We start from the raw sequence: 23,968 nt of genomic DNA, 5'->3' as shown, positions 1-23,968 counted from the left end.
AAATCAACTTTTACCTTGAAAATCATTTTTTGTCTTGAAAATCTACTTTAACATTGAAAATCATTTTTGTCTTGAAAATCAACTTTTCCTTTAAAATGATTTTTGTATTGAAAATCAACTTTTCCTTTAAAATCATCTTTTGTCTTGAAAATGTTTTTTTGTCATGAAAATCAACTTTACCTTGAAAATAATTTTTTGTCTTGAAAATCAGCTTTTACCTTGAAAATCAAATTTTGGTTTGAAAATATTTTTTTGCCTTGAAAATCAACTTTTACCGTGAAAATCATATTTTGTCTTGAAAATATTTTTTTGTCTTGAAAATATTTTTTTGTCTTGAAAATCAACTTTTACCTTGAAAGTATTTTTTTGTCTTGAAAAACAACTTTTACCTTGAAAATATTTTATTGTCTTGAAAATCATTTTTTCCTTATCATTTTTTTGTCTTGAAAATCTACTTTTACCTTGAAAATCAATTTTTGTCTTGAAAACCAACTTTTACCTTGAAAATAATTTTTTGTCTTAAAAATATTTTTTTGTCTTGAAAATCAACTTTTACCCCGAAAATCATTTTATGTCTTCAAAATAATTTTTCCTTAAATAATTTTTTGTCTTGAAAATCAACTTTTAACTTGAAAATATATTTTTGTCTTAAAAATCAACTTTTACTTTCAAAATCAACTTTTCCCTTAAAAATCCACTTTTACCTTGAAAATAATTTTTTGTCTTGTAAATATTTTTTTTTCCTTAAATATTTTTTTTCTTGAAAATCAACTTTAACCTTAAATTATTTTTGGCATTAAAATCTAATTTTACCTTAAATATTTTTTGTCTTAAAAAACATCTTTTACCTTGAAAATAATATTTTTCCTTAAATAATTTTTTGTCTTGAAAATCAACTTTTACCTTAAATATATTTTGTCTTAAAAACCATCTTTTACCTTGAAAATAATTTATTTTCTTAAATAATTTTTAGTCTTGAAAATCTTTTTTTTTCTTGTCATTTTTTGTCTTGAAAATTAACTTTTACTTTAAATATTTTTTGTCTCAAAAATCAACTTTTACCTTGAATATCATTTTTTGTCATGAAAATAATTTTTTCCCTTGAAAATCAACTTTTACCTTGAAAATCATTTTTTGTCTTGAAAATCATTTTTTGTCTTGAAAATCAACTTTTACCTTGAAAATAATTTTTTCTCTTGAAAATCTACTTTTACCTTGAAAATCATTTTGAAAGACTTCAGCAATGGCTGCTCCTGGCTTGCTCTCGGTGTGTAACATGTTCAGCCTCATACTCACAAATGGCGTCTGTAAAAGGATGTGATTATTATGAACCTGGGAAGCGGCGGCACACTGTATGAAGGAGCTGCTTCTATTGTCAGCCGGGGAACTAAAAATAAATAGTGATTTGTGTTTGTGATCGGCATTAATCGGCAACGGCTGATTATCCTCAGTCAATACGTGCTGAAAGCCGGACAAATATAACGCTCTGAAAAGACATTGTGTAAAATCATGAGTTGTGTACTTGCACTTCCACTCCTGAAACACTGCACACCAAAGGGGGAAGCTTTGTGGGAACAAGCACTCATACTGTTGTTTTTCAACTCAATCATCACACTTTTAAGGGACTGACAGGAACATGTGTGTCAAATCTGAGCAACATTGGTTGGAAAACATCTTCCTAATTGTCCATAAGTCTAATAGAAATACCCTCACTATTACATGTATGCTAGCGTGTCTATCAAAGCAACCAACAGGGGGCGCCACACATGTCTTTATCAATCAATCAATCAATGTTTACTTATATAGCCCTAAATCACTAGTGTCTCAAAGGGCTGCACAAACCACTACGACATCCTCGGTAGGCCCACATAAGGGCAAGGAAAACTCACACCCAGTGGGACGTCGGTGACAATGATGACTATGAGAACCTTGGAGAGGAGGAAAGCAATGGATGTCGAGCGGGTCTAACATGATACTGTGAAAGTTCAATCCATAATGGATCCAACACAGTCGCGAGAGTCCAGTCCAAAGCGGATCCAACACAGCAGCGAGAGTCCCGTTCACAGCGGAGCCAACAGGAAACCATCCCAAGCGGAGGCGGATCAGCAGCGCAGAGATGTCCCCGGCCGATACACAGGCAAGCAGTACATGGCCACCGGATCGGACCGGACCCCCTCCACAAGGGAGAGAGGGGCATAGAAGAAAAAGAGAAGAAACGGCAGATCAACTGGTCTAAAAAGGGAGTCTATTTAAAGGCTAGAGTATACAAATGAGTTTTAAAGTGAGACTTAAATGCTTCTACTGTGGTGGCATCTTGAACTTTTACCGGGAGGGCATTCCAGAGTACTGGAGCCCGAAATGAAAACACTCTATAGCCCGCAGACTTTTTTTGGCCTTTGGGAATCACTAATAAGCCGGAGTCCTTTGAACGCAGATTTCTTGCCGGGACATATGGTACAATACAATCGGCAAGATAGGATGGAGCTAGACCGTGTAGTATTTTATACGTAATTAGTAAAACCTTAAAGTCACATCTTAAGTGCACAGGAAGCCAGTGCAGGTGAGCCAGTATAGGTATATATGTATGTATATATGTATATAAAGGTATATACAGTATAGGTATATCCATCCATCCATTTTCTACCGCTTATTCCCTTTCGGGGTCGCGGGGGGCGCTGGCGCCTATCTCAGCTACAATCGGGCGGAAGGCAGGGTACACCCTGGACAAGTCGCCACCTCATCGCAGGGCCAACACAGATAGACAGACAACATTCACACTCACATTCACACACTAGGGCCAATTTAGTGTTGCCAATCAACCTATATGTATGTATATATGTATATAAAGGTATATACAGTACAGGCGTAATATGATCAAACTTTCTTGTTCTTGTCAAAAGTCTAGCAGCCGCATTTTGTACCAACTGTAATCTTTTAATGCTAGACATGGGGAGACCCGAAAATAATACGTTACAGTAATCGAGACGAGACGTAACAAACGCATGGATAATGATCTCAGCATCTTTAGTGGACAGAATGGAGCGAATTTTAGCGATATTACGGAGATGAAAGAAGGCCGTTTTAGTAACGCTTTTAATGTGTGACTCAAAGGAGAGAGTTGGGTCAAAGATAACACACAGATTCTTCACCGAGTCGCCTTGTTTTATTATTTGGTTGTCAAATGTTAGAGTTGTATTATTAAATAGTGTGTTTGTGCACCAACCTAAATGTTCCTCTTCTTCAGGTTCTACCAGGTACGAACAGGATTAAAGGTCTCCCCCCGGGTGCCCCACAGGGTGATAGTGACCACTCAAGATAATGCAGGTGAGAGCTGACCACTTTTATATTCATGGCAACCTGCTTCACTCTTTGATCCTCTCCTTCTCCAGCAACCCTGGAAGTCAATTCACTGACAGCATGATTCACAGGAATAAGTTATTTTTAGCTACCCGTGGCTGTGTGTGTGTGTGTGTGTGTGTGTGTGTGTGTGTGTGTGTGTGTGGACACAGGCCAACTGAGTACATGTTTAATTGGTAGAGGTTCCTGCCTGCCGTCATTAGAGAGATGACAAGTTATTTCCCTAGCTCATTCGGTTATGGCAGGACTATTCAAACTGGCAACCCTATCCAGCCTGGCCCACACTGCAAAAAGTCAGTGTTCAAAAACAGGACAAAAATGAGGGGTATTTTACTTGAAATAAGCAAAACGATCTGCCAATAGAACAAGAAAATTCGGCTTGTCAAGACTTTCCAAAACAAGTAAAATTTAGCTAACCTCAGTGAACCCAAAAATCAATCCAATCCAGTCCACTTTATTTATATAGCACATTTAAACAACAAGAACGTTTCCAAAGTGCTGCACAGCCATGTTAAAAACAATATTATGCTCCACTAATGACTGAATAAAAACAAAAAATAAATATAAAACCAATATAAAAACAATTTTAAAGGGTAAAAGCAATTAAAACAGTAAAATATAAATCAAAATGTATAAAAAACAGAGAACAGAGGACCACACAACTCAAGTAGTGTTAAAAGCCAAAGAATAAAAGTGGGTCTTAAGACGAGACTTAAAAGAGTCCACTGTGGAAGCAGTTTGAACATGGAGCGGCAGAGTGTTCCAGAGCTTAGGGCCGACCACAGAGAAGGTCCTGTCTCCCCTGGTCTTAAGTCGGGTCTTTGGGCACCACGAGCTGGAACTAGCTCTCGGACCTCAGTGAATTTGGATGAGGTCCGAGATATACTGAGGTGCCAGTCCATGTAAAGATTTAAAAACAAACAGCAATCTTTTAAAATCAATTCTGAAAGAATTGGGGTTCTATGCTGGCGTTTCCTGGCCCCTGTTCAAAGTCCTGCTGCCGCATTCTGGACTACCTGCAACCAGGAGAGAGGTTTTTGGCTAATGCCAGCATAAAGTGCATTGCAGTAGTCCAGGCCACTTCAAATAAAAGCATGCACCACTTATTCAAAAAGGTTAAAAGATAAAAACGGTTTTACCTTTACTAAAAGACGAAGATGATAAAAACACAATATTAAAACGCCATTGACTTGTTTGTCGAGTTTAAAATGGCTGTCTATAGTGACGCCAAGGCTGGTGACTTTGGGACGGACATCATTTTGCAATGATCCCAAGTCAGTGAGGGCCCCACCAAAAACTGAAAATTCCGTTTTTCCCTCATTCATTATTAAAAAATTCTGTGCTAACCAAGCCTTGACGTCACATAGACAGTTGAGAAGGGGTGTCAGGGGGCGTGGCCTTTTGAAATCGCCATATAAATTTGGCAGTCATCTGCATAAAAGTGATAAAACACTCCATGTTTCTTAAAAATCTCCAAGAGTGAGGAGATAAAGAGCAAACAGGATGGGGCCTAAAATAGATCCCTGGGGGACACCACAGTAAAGCGGGCCAGAAAAAGAGATGGTGTCCCCCAGCCTGACAGAGAAGGACCTCTTAGACAGGTAAGATGTGAACCACTGTAATGCAGTCCCCCTGACACCCACACAGTCTCTCAGGCGCTCTAAAAGAATTGTGTGGTGGACTGTGTCAAAGGCAGCTGGAAGATCTAAAAGCACTAAAATGGCAGAGCTGCCAGAATCAGACATTAAAAGCAAGTCATTAAAAACCTTTAAAAGTGCAGATTCAGTACTGCGCAAAGCTTTGTATCCAGACTGAAATGGATCTTAAGTGCTATTTTCATATAAAAAAGGCTGCAGTTGTGCCAAAACACATTTCTCCAAAATTTTTGACACAAAAGGTAATTTGGAAATGGGCCGATAATTTGACAAACTTGTCGGATCAAGACTTGGTTTTGTAATCAAAGGCTCAACAAAAGCTCTTTTACAAAAAGAGAGGACACAGCCAGAAATCAAGCTGCTGTTGATGATGTTCCTAACAGACAAGTCAATAGTGTCCCAGATTGCTTTAAAAAAGCGAGGGGGGACTGGGTCTGTGGGACATGACGAGGGTTTTAGCTTGTCGACTATTCCTGTAAGTTCAGGCATGGACACAGGCTCAAAGTGACAGAACACAGTCGAGCACTGAGTGGCCACATTAAAACTCAACGGAGAACAAGAAAGATTTGCCCGAATAGAAGCAACCTTGTCGTTGCTTAAAAAATAGCTTAAAATAAGTATAGTCTCACTAATAAGTGCACTTTTCTTGGTAGAAAAAAAAAAGGAGTACTTTTTGCTCAATATGTTGAAAAATATTCCTAAATGAAGTAAATGCTAGTGTCATTATCTTGACATCATGATATGCACTCGGCATCATGACTTTTTTTTTTCATGCTTGAAATAAGAAATCATTACATTAAAAAAGTAGTTTTCTACTTGTGAGTGTTGATGACCCACTTTTGCATCAGTTGATATTCTACTTTCAAGCATGTTTTACTTAATTTAGCTCATATATCTCAGCAACAAGCTGTAATATATTACTGACATCATTGAGGACCGAAACACTTCAAACAAGTAAAAGACTCAATAATAGTGAGAAAAAATTATATTTTCAGACAGCAAACAAGCAAATATCACCCTTATTTGAGATATTTAATCTTACTTAGATTTCAGTTTTTGCAGTGCGAGTTTACTTGAAATATTAGGGTCCTTCCAAACTGTGGCGATTATATAAACATGATGTTGTCTGAGAAGATTAGATTAGATTAGATTAGATTAGATTAGATTAGATAGTACTTTATTTATTCCGTCAGGAGAGTTCCTTCAGGAAAATTACAATTTTCAGCACAATCCCATTCAAGATCAGACAAACATTACAGGGAGACAGAACAGGATCGCTGACGGGTCTGCCGGCTTCCAGCGCCCCTTACAAAAAAAGATGAGATACAGGTAAACAAGGGGGGGAGAAAAAAATAGAAGATTAAAATAAAATAAAAAAATCGGTCTTAGCCTGGGCCCTGGAGAGGGGGCGCAGACTGAGGCCAAGGGAAGAAAAAAAAAAAAAAAAAAAAAAAAAAACTCATAGCCATAGTACACATCCCTCTTCCATGTGTGTAAGAGGGAAACATCAAACATCAAAGAACACAGAGGACATTAAAGACATTAAAGCAGCAGATACAAGCAGACACTTCTACATACAGCTATGAATAAAAAGTAAAAGAAACATATCCATCCATTTTCTACCGCTTATTCCCTTTCGGGATCGCGGGGGGCGCTGGCGCCTATCTCAGCTACAATCGGGCGGAAGGCGGGGTACACCCTGGACAAGTTGCCACCTCATCGCAGGGCCAACACAGATAGACAGACAACATTCACACTCACATACACTTATTATTATTATTATTCCATGTTGATGAATTATGAGACACGTACTATCAGCAAACACATGTACTACACCTACTATAGTATTTATAGCCCTTCAACTTTTGTCTTCATTTTGTCACATCACAAACAGAAATGTATTTTATTTGAATGATATGTGAAAGACCAACACTAAGTGGCATACAACTGTGAAGTAAAAAAAAAAATGATACATGATTTCTTGTGCAAAAGCATTCAGCCACCTTTTGTCTCTTGCAGCTTTGCACAAGTAGTCACTGAAATGTTTGCACCTTCTTCTTTGCTAAACAGTGCAAGTTCTGTCAGATTAGATGAGGAGGGTTTGTGAAAGGCACATTTCAGATCTTTTGGATTGGTTTTAAGTCTGGAATTTGATTGGGCCATTATAACCAAAAAAATAGGTTTTGTTTTAAACCAGGGGTGCCCACACTTTTTCTGCAGGCGAGCTACTTTTCAATCGACCAACTCGAGGGGATCTACCTCATTTATATATATCATTTATATTTATTTATTTATGAAAGAGACATTTTTGTAAACAAGTTAAATGTGTTTAATGATAATACAAGCATGTGTAACACATATAGATGTCTTTCTTTCACGAAGACAAGAATATAAGTTGGTGTATTACCTGATTCTGATGACTTGCATTGATTGGAATCAGACAGTAATGATGATAACGCCCACATTTTCAAATGGAGGAGAAAAAAAGTTGTCCTTTCTGTACAATACCACATGAAAGTGGTTGGTGTTTGGCATCTAATTCATCCAGCTTCCATACACTTTACAAGAAAAACATTCCATAGCTTGCTTGATTGACATTCACGGCACCCGAGGGTATTGATACAGTACACCTACTTTGAGACAAGACCTATATTGATACAGTACATCTACTTTGAGACAAGACCTATATTGATACAGTACACCTACTTTGAGACAAGACCTATATTGATACAGTACACCTACTTTGAGACAAGACCTATATTGATACAGTACATCTACTTTGAGACAAGACCTATATTGATACAGTACACCTACTTTGAGACAAGACCTATATTGATACAGTACATCTACTTTGAGACAAGACCTATATTGATACAGTACATCTACTTTGAGACAAGACCTATATTGATACAGTACATCTACTTTGAGACAAGACCTATATTGATACAGTACATCTACTTTGAGACAAGACCTATATTGATACAGTACACCTACTTTGAGACAAGACCTATATTGATACAGTACATCTACTTTGAGACAAGACCTATATTGATACAGTACATCTACTTTGAGACAAGACCTATATTGATACAGTACACCTACTTTGAGACAAGACCTATATTGATACAGTACATCTACTTTGAGACAAGACCTATATTGATACAGTACACCTACTTTGAGACAAGACCTATATTGATACAGTACATCTACTTTGAGACAAGACCTATATTGATACAGTACATCTACTTTGAGACAAGACCTATATTGATACAGTACACCTACCTTGAGACAAGACCTATATTGATACAGTACATCTACTTTGAGACAAGACCTATATTGATACAGTACATCTACTTTGAGACAAGACCTATATTGATACAGTACATCTACTTTGAGACAAGACCTATATTGATACAGTACACCTACTTTGAGACAAGACCTATATTGATACAGTACATCTACTTTGAGACAAGACCTATATTGATACAGTACATCTACTTTGAGACAAGACCTATATTGATACAGTACATCTACTTTGAGACAAGACCAATATCGCCGTGCATCCTTTAAGCAACAACATCCTAGACTACAAATATACCAATTTAAGACTAACTTGTGCCACTAAATTGTTCTGAGGGTGATATTTTCAGAAAGCAAAGGACCACAGATGTAGACTACCTCCACATTTCTACCTCAAAACATGCTTCTAACAATGAGAAACAAATTAAACGGCATGCAAAGATCAGCTCTGCTACAATATCTCTGCAGTTTACAGCTTTACTCAGAGATCCTTTAGATTAGTGGTTCTTAACTGCTGGATTGGGAGCCAAAGTGGGTCACAGAGTCCTCCCTCCCTGGTGTAGTAAACACATCAGGCCTGCATCTGAAGAATGTTCCAGTCTATCATGGTGGCAAGTACAGTAAATGACACTAGTCTTCATGTTTGGAGATGTTGTGTGGCCTCGACTGTACATGTCCAGCATCCCAGCCAGAACGGCCAGACTCAGGAACACTTTTTTCCTTCAACGTATTTGTTTTCTTTTTTCCTCAACATTATTATTAATATGTCAAACTTAATGGTTTAAGCTGGGGGTCTGCAACCTGTGGCTCTTTAGTGCCGCCCTTGTGGCTCCCTGCAGCTTTTTCAAAAATGTATAAAAATGGTAAAGGAAGGTTAAAAAAATATATTCTTTAAATGTTACACACAAGTAATTTACTTGGAGTAAACACAATTGTGTGATTAATTATAATATTTTCTTTTTGAAAGCACTCATTTAGATATACAGCTAATTGCAAAAATATACATACTCCTGAACTTTCCCATATTTTGTCACAATACAACCACAAAAATATATATTCTATCGGAATCTCATGTGAAGGACCAAAACAGTAATACCGTATTTCCTTGAATTGCCGCCGGGTATATAGTATGTGCCTGCCTAGAATTACTGGTTTCGCAGAATAATTAGCGCATGCTTCGCATTACCACCGGGTCAGGATTACTGCCGGGTCAAACTTGTTTCGCAAAATATTATTTTTATTAGCGCATATTTAGAATTTTTGCCGGGTCAAACTCGTTGCGCAAAATAATTAGCATATGCCTAGAATTTCCGCCGGGTCAAACTCGTCACGTCACGAGTGACACTTCACCTGTCATCATTTTCAAAATGGAGGAGGCTGATTTCAATCATTTGAAATTGCATAAAGGGAAGAAGATTAAGAGCTATTCAGTAGGATTTAAGGTCCAAACTATTGAATATGCTAAAAAGAACAGTAAGCAGCTATGTTTTATTAATATACCGTAGCTGCGTGTGTCAAATATGAGTCATTAAATGACTCCCGCCTCCTGGTGGTAGAGGGCGCTAGTGATCCTTCTTGCGACTACTTGGCTGCAGAAGAAGTGACAACAAGCAGCAATCGTTTATTTTTTCCTCTCGCTTGCACTTTTAACATGGAGGATTACATATCTAAAATATAACCGTTTTCTAAACTGGACTTTCAATCGAAGCAGGAGGTAATAAAGGAAGATCTCCATCGAGACAGAGAGACTTTTAAAACTGAAGAAAGATAAGGAACACTTCTATAAACAAGTTATCGATGCTTTTGATCAGAAGGAGCTGCGCATGGACTTCATTTACTTCATTTTTTTTATTAAATGTGCTTTTCATGATGGTATCCTTACATCACACTCAAATTGATAAGGGCAGGCCTAAATTTACCGCATGCCTTTGGTAAGTGCCGTAGTGAGAAGAGGTTTTAAATGAATTAGCGCCCCGGCGGCAATTCAAGGAAATACGGTATATATTCTGCTGGTTTTGAAGTGGCCGCCACATTTTCATTTGTCCACCCTCAGTGGAACAAGTATGGGCAGCCTGAAAAAGGGTTGAAATAGGCCTCACATCAGCCATAATGTAGCGCGTTTATACATTCAGTCACTGCGTCTCATTAAGGAAAGTGCCAAAAGGAAATCTGCATCAAACATTCATATCCATATTCAGATCATAAGCCCCGCCCCCGCCATGCAGCTCCTTCCACAAGGTCATGCACGAGGCATCCTGACAGCCAGCCGGCGAGAGGAGAAAACAACATTTAGCAGGAAATAATCCCTTACTGCCAGCAAAGTGCACGCTTGTCATCTCATTCCTGTGACCCAGACGAACGGCCGGCTGTGTGTGACGGACGGAGGCGAACACTCCAGTCCAGCATTTAACGACGGCCATCGACCGGCAATAACGTAGCGATTTTCAAGGCAGAATGTCATACTTTCATGAAGAGCAATTGTAGTGGCTTTTATTGATGGGCGAGCACACAGCCGGTGTAAGCAGATTATTTCTGCCACAGGATGGCTGTGACTAAAGCTTAAGGGCATTTCAGCAAGTTTTAAAGTGCAGGATGTGATAATGCCCCCAAAAAAACATGTTCAGACGGAAGCGTCCCATGATGCAATAATCTTTTGATGTGTGCACGTGTTGCAAGCATGCCTACTATTAATATCAGCAAGTTGTACAGTATGCTGTCATGATAGTCTTCATTACTTTCAACATGTGTTTAAGAGCGCTGTAAAACTGCTCGGGGCCTTCATTAGTGCTGGGGCCCGCTCACAACCGCTCACCGGGGGGCTTTTCAAACTAATGCAGAGCAAGATTTCTGTTTTACTCAAGCACTTTTAAATCAACTTCTACACGGACCCTGACATTCATATTTGGCAATAACATCACAGATTCCATCCATCCATTTTCTATCGCTTATATCCTTAGGGGTGGCTGGAGCCTATCTTGTTTCACTGTTTTGGACAGTTTTTAGGGACCGAATGTCCCTTTAGGACAGAGGACCCTATTGAATTTCTAGCGTTATACTATTTATTGCCAAAGGACCTATTGTTTTTCGAGCGTTTTATTATTCTTTATTTATTATTATTCCGACGCCTCTTTGAACAATCCCCCAAAATGAAAATTGCGCTCTAGCCCCCCCTAGGAAAAAATTACAGACAAAACTGCATGTAACTTCTGTTAGGAATGTCATAGCTACATGAAACAAAAACTCCTCTGTAGGTCTGACTTAGACCCAATTTTCATACACTCACTTCTTCCAGCAAAAATCTACAAGAAGTTGGCAAAAACCCCTTCAAAATAAAATTTTCGCAAAAATTGCAATTTTTGCCTCTTTGCGCTGTAATTTGACCCCCTGAACATGCTTCAAAACTCACCAAATTTCACACACTCATCAGAACTGGCAAAAATTGCCATCTAATAGAAAAACCAAACCCCAAAAATCAAAAATGCGCTGTAGCGCTCCCTAGGAAAAAAAAAAAAACAGACTGCTTGTAACTTCCGTTAGCAATGTCGTAGAGACATGAAACCAAAACCCCTATGTAGGACTGACTTAGACCGAGATTTCATAATTTTACTTTATACGGCAAAAATCCCCAAAAATTTGGCAAAAACCCCTTCAAAGCAAAATTCGCCTAAAAAAATGCTATTTTTGCCTCTTTGCGCTGTATTTTGACCCTCTCAAAATGCTTCAAAACTCACCACTCTTGACACACACATCAGGACTAGCAAAAATTGCGATCTAGTAAAAAAACCAAACCCCAAAAATCAAAATTGCGCTCTGACGCAATTTTTGAATAAAACACAGAAAAAACTGCTCCTAGGAAGAAAACACAGACAAAACTGCCTGTAACTTCCGGTAGGAATGTTGGAGAGACATGAAACAAAAACCTCTATGTAGGTCTCACTTAGACCTACATTTTAATAATTAACATCCTTCAGCAAAAATCAACAGGAAGTTGGCAATTACCCCTTCAAAACAAAAGTTTTGTAAAAACACTCACATTTTCCTCTTTGAGCTGTAATTTGACCCCCTTAACATGCTTCAAAACTCACCAAACTAGACACACATCAGTACTGGCAAAAATTGCGATCTAATCAAAATACCTAACCCCAAAACTCAAAATTGTGCTCTAGCGCCCCCTAGGAATAAAACAGAGACAAAACTGCTCCTAGGAAGAAAACACAGACAAAACTGCCTGTAACTTCCAGTAGGAATGTCGTAGAGACATGAAACAAAAATCGCTATGTAGGTCTCACTTAGACCTACATTTCATATATTGACAATCCCCAGCAAAAATCAACAGGAAGTTTGCAATTCCCCCTTCAAAACAAAAGTTTTGTAAAAACCGGTCACCTTTTTCAAACATTATCTCCTCTGAGCGCGTTTGTCGTCTCAGCTTCAAACTACCACAGGAGAGAGATTGAACTCTTCTGATTAAAAGTTGATGAAAGAGTTTTAATTACTGCTACAGTTTTGATTTTATCAGCCCTCAAAGAACCGCTGCGCCGAAAACCATTTCAAAGATGGCTACCGTGCACAGCCACAGTGAGGTTTTTTTTCTTCTTTTTTTCCCCCGTACCGTCTGCTGCTGGTGCGCACGCACCAACATTTATGAGGGAGGGGCTGTGATCTTTTATACCAAGATGGCTGCCAGGTGCCGTAGCTAAGCCGGGATGTTTTAAAGTTGTCGTTTGCCTGGATATCGTAAAAAAAAACGTCCAACATTTTACAACTAATTGTAAACTTATAGGTGCCGACCATCAGGGCCGAGTTGTTAAGATATTAGATAGATAGATTACATAGTACTTTATTATTATTATTTACTATTACGCCGAGTTGGTAAGTCTATCTGTTTGCTAATAGTACCTACTAGCCGTACCCATGTATTTTCAATGGGCGGTTAGCATCGGGTTTTAATCCCGTTTCCTCCTATGTTTCTGCTCCAATTGAATTCCTTTGTATGTCGAGTCTTTATTTTGGGTGCCTGACTGTTGTGGCGTTTTAAGGCCATCTGTACTTTTATGCGCCGAGTTGGTAGGTCTATCTGTTTGCTAATAGTAGCTAATAGCCGTACCCATGTATTTTCAATGGGCGGTTAGCATCTTGTTTTTCTAACTTATATCTGTCAGTAGACACGTTATGGAAGGTTAAAACTACAACATTTGAAATAACAAGTAGTGTATAGTTCCAACTTATATCTGTCAGTATACATGTTATTGAAGGTAAAAAACTACAATAGAATACAAAGTAGTGTGTTGTTCTAACTTATATCTGGGAAGCCCAGACTTCCCTCTCCTTAGCCACTTCCTTATATACTCGGTCCTGTCCATCGCTGCTTGCAGCTTTAATTTTTCTTTACTATTTAAAGAAAACATTGAATACAAATGACAGAGATAATTCGAAACAGGTTTTTCTCATATTTGATCAAGAACTAGTATATTGAAATCTTACTCTTAGCAAAATTCAAATTTTTATGATGTTCTTTTTAGAGCAGATATAATTGATACTTTAATGGAATGATTTTCAAAGAACTAAATACTTCTTCTTGAATAAATACTTATTGCACATTGTATGCAGATGCTCTCTAACCTGGAGCATTTTAGTTTTACTTTGGCTCTTCAGGGTTCACACAAACGTTTTGCCAAAATTACATTTTTTCGTTGTTTGGAAAAAAATAATGGTGTAATCTAGCAAAATGGCCGCCACATACTTGAATTTGTCCGTCTGTGGCCCCTCAGTGGAAAAAGTTTGGGCACCCTAAAATAGTGTTCAAATAACAATAAAAAGTTTTTTCACAAAATTCGATTTATGATTTTTTGACAATTTTGACAGAGATAATTAAAGACAAGTTTTTCTTTTATTTAATCCATAACTAGTATATAAAAATCATACTCCTGGCAACATTGTAGTTTGTATATTCTTTTTTTTTTAGAGCGGATATGAATTTTACTTTTAATGGAATGATTTTCAAAGAGCTAAATTTTTTGCGTTTTTCCTTGAATTGCCGCCGGGACGCTAATTAATTTAAAACCTCTTCTCGCTCCGGCGTTTACCAGAGGCATGCGGTAAAGATAAGCATGCGCTAATTATTTTAAAACCTCTACTCACTCTGGCGTTTACCAAAGTCATGCGGTAAATTTGAGTGTGATGTAAGGATACCATCATGAAAAGCATATTTAATAAAAAAAACAAAACGTTATTATGGTCTTACCTTCACTTATAAATGAAGTCCATGCGCAGCTCCTTCTGATCAAAAGCATCGATAACTTGTTTATAGAAGTCTTCCTTATCTTTCTTCAGTTTTAAAAGTCTCTCTGTCTCGATGGAGATCTTCCTTTATTACCTCCTGCTTCGATTGAAAGTCCAGTTTGGAAAACTGTTTTATTTTAGATATGTAATCCCCCATGTTAAAAGTGCAAGCGAGAGGAAAAATATTGTTGTCACTTCTTCTGCAGCCGAGTAGTCGCAAGAAGGATCACTAGCGCCCTCTACCACCAGGAGGCGGGAGTCATTTAATGACTCATATTTGACACACGCAGCTACGGTATATTAATAAAACATAGCTGCTTACTGTTCTTTTTAGCATATTCAATAGCTTGGACCTTAAATCCTACTGAATAGCTCTTAATCTTCTTCCCTTTATGCGATTTCGAAATGATTGAAATCGGCCTTCTCCATTTTGAAAATGATGACAGGTGAAGTGTCACTCGTGACGTGACGAGTTTGACCCGGCAGTAATTCTAGTCAGGCGCATACTATATACCCGGCGGCAATTCAAGGAAATACGGTATACTATTCATGCTCAAACAGGTTTTACTGCAAAATTATATCCGCACCAATTACAGTATTACTTATCGGCCTCCTTGATACGAATAATCGCTATCAGTATCGTCCCGGACAATCGAGTTTAAAAGTCTATTTTCACACATGGCAAAGTGCAGAACAATTTTTTTGTGAGCGTGTCAGCGCTTTACTAGCGTAGATCTAAGAGTAGTCAAACGCTGATGGTTTGTCAGCACACTTGCACAAAGGTTATGCAGTCACCTTCACACATTCTCACCCCCGCCGTGGCGTTCCGCTTGATGCTGCAGTATCAGGAGGAAGCCCGTGGAGAAAGGCCGACTAGACAGACAGGCACAGCACCTCAGCAGGGAGTCAGAGAAGCCTCTCGGGGCCTCGCAGCTGGACGCTTGTGTGTGAAAAGACCGCAGGGTAAACTTTCTTTTTACTATATGTGCTATTAAAACATGCAGATTCTGTCTTTCTCCTGCTTGAGAATGCCTGTTTTCTCTTTTTACAATAAATGCTAACATAATAGCACAACATGACAAGTTAGACTTCAACAATACTGAAGCAGGAAACACAAGGAGTGATACCGTGTCCCTCAATGTCAGCCCAAAAAGTCTTAAAAGAAGTCCTATATTTTATTGTATTTTTTACTTAGAAATGCTAACATCTCTAGATCAGGGGTGCCCACACTTTTTCTGCAGGCGAGCTACTTTTCAATTGACCAACTCGAGGGGATCTACCTCATTTATATATATCATTTATATTTATTTATTTATGAAAGAGACATTTTTGTAAACAAGTTAAATGTGTTTCATGATAATACAAGCATGTGTAACACATATAGATGTCTTTCTTTCACCAAGACAAGAATATAAGTTGGTGTATTACCTGATTCTGATGACTTGCATTGATTGGAATCAGACAGTAATGATGATAACGCCCACATTTTCAAACGGAGGAGAAAAAAAGTTGTCCTTTCTGTACAATACCACATGAAAGTGGTTGGTTTTTGGCATCTAATTCATCCAGCTTCCATACACTTTACAAGAAAAACATTGGCGGCAAATTCCGTAGCTTGCTTGATTGACATTCACGGCACCCGAGGGTCTTGTGAGATGACGCTGGCTGCTGCCAGTTCATTATTATGAAAAAATGACAGAGACACATCACTTGTGCACGCCAGCTTTCCGAGACTCTTATTTTGTTAGCGCAGGCAGCATGAAGCAGGGCTTTTATTGTGAAGATAGGAAATGTGCAATCGGCCTTTAGAGTTTTGACGGAAGGGACGGCGCGAGAGTCTGTTGAAATAAAAAGTGTTTCTCGCCTTCCTCTCGGTCATATTTTCATAATAATGATCTTGCAGCAGCCAGCGTCATCTCACAAGACCCTCCGGTACCGTGAATGTCATTTAAGTGACGTCTTGGTGAAGATTGATGATCACTCATTTTTAGGTCTATTTTTTTTAAAAGCCTGGCTGGAGATCGACTGACACACCCCCCGCGGTCGACTGGTAGCTCGCGATCGACGTAATGGGCACCCCTGCTCTAGATATACCGTATTTTCGGGGTATGAATCGCTCCAAAGTATAAGTCGCACCTGCCGAAAATGCATAATAAAGAAGGAAAAAAACATGTATAAGTCGCACTCTCTTTTCGTCTGCTCCAACGTCTCACCCTTCCTTCGTCCTACCTTCTATAAGCAGCAGTTCATCCTCCGTATATTCAGCTTCAAAAAGATAAGGTCATCACCTTTTCTTTTAACAACACTCAATAAACGTTTGGGAACTGAGGAAACTAATTGTTGAAGCTTTGGAAGTGGAATTCTTTCCCATTCTTGTTTTATGTAGAGCTTCAGTCCTTCAACAGTCCGGGGTCTCCGCTGTCCTATTTTACGCTTCATAATGCACCACACATTTTCCATGGGAGACAGGTCTGGACTGCAGGCGGGCCAGGAAAGTACCCGCGCTCTTTTACTACGAAGCCACGCTGTTGTAACACGTGCTGAATGTGGCTTGGCATCGTCTCGCTGAAATAAGCAGGGGCGTCCATGAAAAAGATGGCGATTAGATGGCAGCATATGTTGTTCCAAAACCTGTATGTACCTTTCAGCATTAATGGTGCCTTCACAGATGTGTAAGTTACCCATGCCTTGGGCACTAATGCACCCCCATACCATCACACATGCTGGCTTTTCAACTTTGCGTCGATAACAGTCTGGATGATTTGCTTCCCCTTTGGTTCGAATGACACAATACTGAATATTTCCAAAAAACATTTTGAAATATGGACTCGTCAGACCACAGAACTTTGCAACAGCCCATGTTAGATAATCTCGGGCCCAGAGAAGCCGGCGGCGTTTCTGGATGTTGTTGATAAATGGCTTTGGCTTTTCATAGTAGAGCTTTAACTTGCACTTACAGATGTAGCGACCAATTGTATTTAGTGACAGTGGTTTTCTGAAGTGTTCCTGAGCCCATGTGGTGATATCCTTTAGAGATTGATGTCAGTTTTTGGTACAGTGCCGTCTGAGGGATGGAAAGTCACGGTCATTCAATGTTGGTTTCCGGCCATGCCGCTTACGTGGAGTGATTTCTCCAGATTCTCTGAACCTTTTGATGATATTATGGAGCGTAGATGTTGAAATCCCTAAATTTCTTGCAATTGCACTTTGAGAAAGGTTGTTCTTAAACTGTTTGACTATTTGCTCACGCAGTTGTGGACAAAGGGGTGTACCTCGCCCCATCCTTTCTTGTGAAAGACTGAGCATTTTTTGGGAAGCTGTTTTTATACCCAATCATGGCACCCACCTGTTCCCAATTAGCCTGCACACCTGTGGGATGTTCCACATAAGTGTTTGATGAGCATTCCTCAACTTCATCAGTATTTATTGCCACCTTTCCCAACTTCTCCGTGTTGCTGGCATCAAATTCCAAAGTTAATGATTATTTACAAAAAAAAAAGTTGATCAAATATGTTGTCTTTGTAGCATATTCAACTGAATATGGGTTGAAAAGGATTTGTATTCCGTTTATATTTACATCTAACACAATTTCCCAACTCATATGGAAACGGGGTTTGTACAAGTCTCTTAGATCTTCACCCAGGTTCCTTAGACCATTGGGAGTATTTGTCGACACAAACAAACACATCCTTGTTACGCTGCCAAAGAGACTAGGAACTGCAGTCAGTTGTGATCAGTGATATGTGTGAATGTGTGAATAATCCATGTGATCAACGTCTCCCATCCTGAAAGTGTACAAGTGCTGTAATGAATGCAACGTTCCTTTGTGGCGGCAGGAGGCGAATGCAGCTTCAGCTCCCCGGGCGTCTACGACGGCACGGCGTTCAGCCGGATATTTCAGATCCTTTACAGAAACGAGGACATCACGGTGAACGACGGCGTGATCTTCAAAGTGCACCTGCTATTGGACGGAGACAGGGTGAGTCATGCGGGTTGACATTTTCCTCAAACACGCGTGTTTGTGTCCTTTGTTGCGTTCAGTGATGTCACGTCGGGTTGGTCCGTTTGCTGAAAGCCCGTCAGTAGCATGACGAGCCAAAGAGAGAGTTCCAATACCCATTCTGGAGCCTACCGATATTAAACGATATCAGCGCAAATCATAGTACATACTTGTACTGATTTGTGGTGTGGAATGTTAGAAAAGGTTTGATCAGCTGACATGAATCTAACACCCATCCATCTTCTTCCGCTTATCTGAGGTCGGGTCGCGGGGGCAACAGCCTAAGCAGGGAAACCCAGACTTCCCTCTCCCCAGCCACTTCGTCTAGCTCTTCCCGGGGGATCCCGAGGCGTTCCCAGGCCAGCCGGGAGACATAGTCTTCCCTACGTGTCCTGGGTCTTCCCCGTGGCCTCCTACCGGTTGGACGTGCCCTAAACACCTCCCTAGGGAGGCGTTCGGGTGGCATCCTGACCAGATGCCCGAACCACCTCATCTGGCTCCTCTCCATGTGGAGGAGCAGCGGCTTTACTTTGAGTTCCTCCCGGATGGCAGAGCTTCTCACCCTATCTCTAAGGGAGAGACCCAAACTCATTTGGGCCGCTTGTACCCGTGATCTTATCCTTTCGGTCATGACCCAAAGCTCATGACCATAGGTGAGGATGGGAACGTAGACCGACCGGTAAATTGAGAGCTTTGCCTTCCGGCTCAGTTCGTTCTTCACCATAAGGGATCGATACAGCGTCCGCATTACTGAAGACGCCGCACCGATCTAACGATTCACTCTTCCCTCACTCGTGAACAAGACTCCTAGGTACTTGATCTCCTCCACTTGGGGCAGGGTCTCCTCCCCAACCCGGAGAGGGCACTCCACCCTTTTCCGGGCGAGAACCATGGACTCGGACTTGGAGGTGCTGATTCTCATTCCGGTCGCTTCACACTCGGCTGCGAACCGATCCAGTGAGAGCTGAAGATCCCGGTCAGATGAAGCCATCAGGACCACATCATCTGCAAAAAGCAGAGACCTAATCCTGCGGTCACCAAACCGGAATCTAACACAGTCGGGGAAAACACTACCCTTTTTATTAGTAACTGCCTGGAATGGACGTAAACTGTCTTTAAGTTAAAGGCCTACTAAAAGCCACTACTAGCGACCACGCAGTCTGATAGTTTATATATCAATGATGAAATATTAACATTGCAACACATGCCAATACGGCCGCTTTAGTTTACTAAATTGCAATTTTTAATTTCCCGCGAGATCCCACGATAGTTGGAACACACCCTCCGGTCCCCCTTCTTAAAGAGAGGAACCACCACCCCGGTCTGCCAATCCAGAGGTACCGCCCCCGATGTCCACGCGATGCTGCAGAGTCTTGTCAACCAAGACAGCTCCACAGCATCCAGAGCCTTAAGGAACTCCGGGCGGATCTCTTCCACCCCCGGGGCCTTTCCGCCGAGGAGCTTTTTAACTATCGTGAGATCACACTCCTCAGCCTTCCCGGTAAGGTTTATTCAGGTGTACTGGAGAGGAGGCTACGCCAGATAGTCGAACCTCGGATTCAGGAGGAACAGTGTGGTTTTCGTCCTGGTCGTGGAACTGTGGACCAGCTCTATACTCTCGGCAGGGTTCTTGAGGGTGCATGGGAGTTTGCCCAACCAGTCTACATGTGCTTTGTGGACTTGGAGAAGGCATTGGACCGTGTCCCTCGGGAAGTCCTGTGGGGAGTGCTCAGAGAGTATGGGGTACCTGACTGTCTTATTGTGGCGGTCCGCTCCCTGTACGATCAGTGCCAGAACTTGGTCCGCATTGCCGGCAGTAAGTCGAACACATTTCCAGTGAGGGTTGGACTCCGCCAAGGCTGTCCTTTGTCACCCATTCTGTTCATAACTTTTATGGACAGAATTTCTAGGCGCAGTCAAGGCGTTGAGGGGTTCCGGTTTGGTGACCGCAGGATTAGGTCTTTGCTTTTTGTAGATGATGTAGTCCTGATGGCTTCATCTGACCGGGATCTTCAGCTCTCGCTGGATCGGTTCGCCGCCGAGTGTGAAGCGACCGGAATGAGAATCAGCACCTCCAAGTCAGAGTCCATGGTTCTCGCCCGGAAAAGGGTGGAGTGCCATCTCCGGGTTGGGGAGGAGACCCTGCCCCAAGTGGAGGAGTTCAAGTACCTAAGAGTCTTGTGCACGAGTGAGGGAAGAGTGGATCGTGAGATCGACAGGCGGATCGGTGCGGCGTCTTCAGTAATGCGGACGTTGTACCGATCCGTTGTGGTGAAGAAGGAGCTGAGCCGGAAGGCAAAGCTCTCAATTTACCGGTCGATCTACGTTCCCATCCTCACCTATGGTCATGAGCTTTGGGTCATGACCGAAAGGACAAGATCACGGGTACAAGCGGCCCAAATGAGTTTCCTCTCCTTTAGAGATAGGGTGAGAAGCTCTGCCATCCGGGAGGAACTCAAAGTAAAGCCGCTGCTCCTCCACATGGAGAGGAGCCAGATGAGGTGGTTCGGGCATCTGGTCAGGATGCCACCCGAACGCCTCCCTAGGGAGGTGTTTAGGGCACGTCCAACCGGTAGGAGGCCACGGGGAAGACCCAGGACACGTTGGGAAGACTATGTCTCCCGGCTGGCCTGGGAACGCCTCGGGATCCCCCGGGAAGAGCTAGACGAAGTGGCTGGGGAGAGGGAAGTCTGGGCTTCCCTGCTTAGGCTGTTGCCCCCGCGACCCGACCTCGGATAAGCGGAAGATGATGGATGGATGGATGGAATTTCCCGCGAGTTTCTTGTTGAAAACGTCGCGGAATGATGAGGCGTACGTGTGACGTCACGGACTGTAAGGAAATATTAGCGCTGCGCCACTAGCGGCTAAAAGTTGTCTGCTTTAATGGCGTAACTACACGGTATTTTGGACATCTGTGTTGCTGACTCTTTTTAAATTTGTTCATTTAATAATGGAGACTATAAAGAAGAATGGAAAGCGGTGGATTGCAGCTGTCTTTAGCACCGAGACACCGCCGGTGTTTCTTCGTTTGTTGTGATGCAGAGCGGTCAAGCAAACATGTTTTCGCTACGTCAACCAACATGTTTTTGGATGAGGAAATTGTGATATTAAGTCTTACCGGAGACATCATTTGATTATTCGTCGTCCCGCAGCAGCTGTCAAAAAAGGCAGCTGTGAGCTTGGCTCCTCGGCTTCTATCTGAGACACTGCGTGTTCACCGCATTCATCCGACCTCGAGGTATGTCTTTACAATCTCACTAAAACACTATTAAAACAATAAGCAGATAAGGGATCTTCCAGGATTATCCTAGTAAATGTGTCTAATTACATCTGAAACGCTCACACTGCCGCCGCTAACCTTCACTATCATTATCCTAATTCACAAATCTTTCATCCTCGCTCAAATTAATGGGGAAATTGTCGCTTTCTCGGTCCGAATCGCTCTCGCTGCTGGTGGCCATGATTGTAAACAATGTTCAGATGTGAGGAGCTCCACAACCCGTGATGTCACGCGCTCATCGTCTGCTACTTCCGGTACAGGCAAGGCTTTTTTATTAGCGACCAAAAGTTACGAAGTTTATCGTGGATGTTCTCTACTAAATCCTTTCAGCAAAAATATGGCAATATTGCGAAATGATCAAGTATGACACATAGAATGGAGCTGCTATCCCCGTTTAAATAAGAACATCTCATTTCAGTAGGTCTTTAAATGTTGTTTTTCAGTACACAGCTCAGAATAACTCAAGCTCATGACGCAGACACATTTGTTACTGGATATTTTCTGCCTTTGAGACTTTGTACGTGTAAATCAGGGGGTGTCCAAAGTGCGGCCCGCGGGTTATTTCTTAACGGCCCCACGGCACATTTTAAGAACACAATTGAACAAAAACAAAAACATAAAAAGTGGTATAAAAGAGCAAACAGGTGAAATGTAACAATAAAATGTTGCAATGTTGACTCTAATAACACAAAGCTGCCATGCAGGCTGTTTCTTTCTTTAAAAAATAATATTGAATCAAAATCAATGTCATTTTGAATTATTGACCTATTCAAGGCTCCGATTACGTCATATTAAATATTCCACTTTTAAATATTTCTTGGAAAAAGTAAACGCACTGCAGGACTGCTTGTATCGCGCATGAATTCACAAGTAAACATGCCGCACGACTGCTTGTATCACACATGGTATCACACACAAGTAAACACGCTGCAGGACTGCTTGTATCGCACATGGTATCACACACTGGTAAACACGCTGCAGGACTGCTTGTATCACACATGATATCACACACTGGTAAACACGCTGCAGGACTGCTTGTATCGCACATGGTATCACACACTGGTAAACACGCTGCAGGACTGCTTGTATCGCACATGATATCACACACAAGTAAACACGCTGCAGGACTGCTTGTATCGCACATGATATCACACACAAGTAAACACGCTGCAGGACTGCTTGTATCGCACATGATATCACACACAAGTAAACACGCTGCACGGCTGCTTGTATCACACATGATATCACACACAAGTAAACATGCTACACAAATGGTTGTATCACACATGATATCACACAAAAGTAAACACGTTGCAAGGCTGCTTGTATCGCACATGGTATCACACACAAGTAAACACGCTGCACGGCTGCTTGTATCACACATATCACACACAAGTAAACATGCTACACAAATGGTTGTATCACACATGATATCACACAAAAGTAAACACGTTGCAAGGCTGCTTGTATCGCACATGATATCACACACAAGTAAACACGCTGCACGGCTGCTTGTATCACACATATCACACACAAGTAAACATGCTACACAAATGGTTGTATCACACATGATATCACACAAAAGTAAACACGTTGCAAGGCTGCTTGTATCGCACATGGTATCACACACAAGTAAACACATTGCAGGACTGCTTGTATCGCACATGGTATCACACACAAGTAAACACATTGCAGGACTGCTTGTATCGCGCATGATATCACAAGTAAACACGCCACACGACTGCTTGTATCGCACATGGTATCACACACAAGTAAACACACTGCAGGACTGCTTGTATTGCACATAATATCACAGACAAGTAAACACGCTGCAGGACTACTTGTATCGCACATGATATCACACACAAATAAACACGCTGCAGGACTGCTTGTATCACACACAAGTAAACACACTGCAGGACTGCTGGTACCGCACATGGTATCACACACAAGTAAACACGCTGCAGGACTACTTGTATCGCACATGATATCACACACAAATAAACACGCTGCAGGACTGCTTGTATCGCACATGATATCACACACAAGTAAACACGCTGCAGGACTGCTTGTATCGCACATGATATCACACAC

At 41.1% G+C, this 23,968-nt stretch overlaps 1 protein-coding gene across 2 annotated transcripts in view; it reads left to right on the top strand.

Annotated features, from left to right (window-relative positions):
* The window catches only part of fam135b (family with sequence similarity 135 member B), a 150,847-nt gene that overhangs the window by 58,426 nt on the left and 68,453 nt on the right, over positions 1–23,968 (top strand). For both annotated transcript variants that reach the window (XM_061882637.1, XM_061882636.1), the window contains exons 7-8: positions 3,245–3,324; positions 18,431–18,573. In XM_061882637.1, coding sequence (XP_061738621.1) covers positions 3,245–3,324; positions 18,431–18,573 — 223 coding nt within the window. The remainder of the gene's footprint in view (positions 1–3,244; positions 3,325–18,430; positions 18,574–23,968) is intronic.

Source organism: Nerophis ophidion, linkage group LG21 (assembly GCF_033978795.1).
Source record: "Nerophis ophidion isolate RoL-2023_Sa linkage group LG21, RoL_Noph_v1.0, whole genome shotgun sequence".
Lineage (NCBI taxonomy): Eukaryota > Metazoa > Chordata > Actinopteri > Syngnathiformes > Syngnathidae > Nerophis > Nerophis ophidion.
Note: the sequence above shows the minus strand (reverse complement) of the source record. Positions and strands in the feature narration are given on the sequence as shown.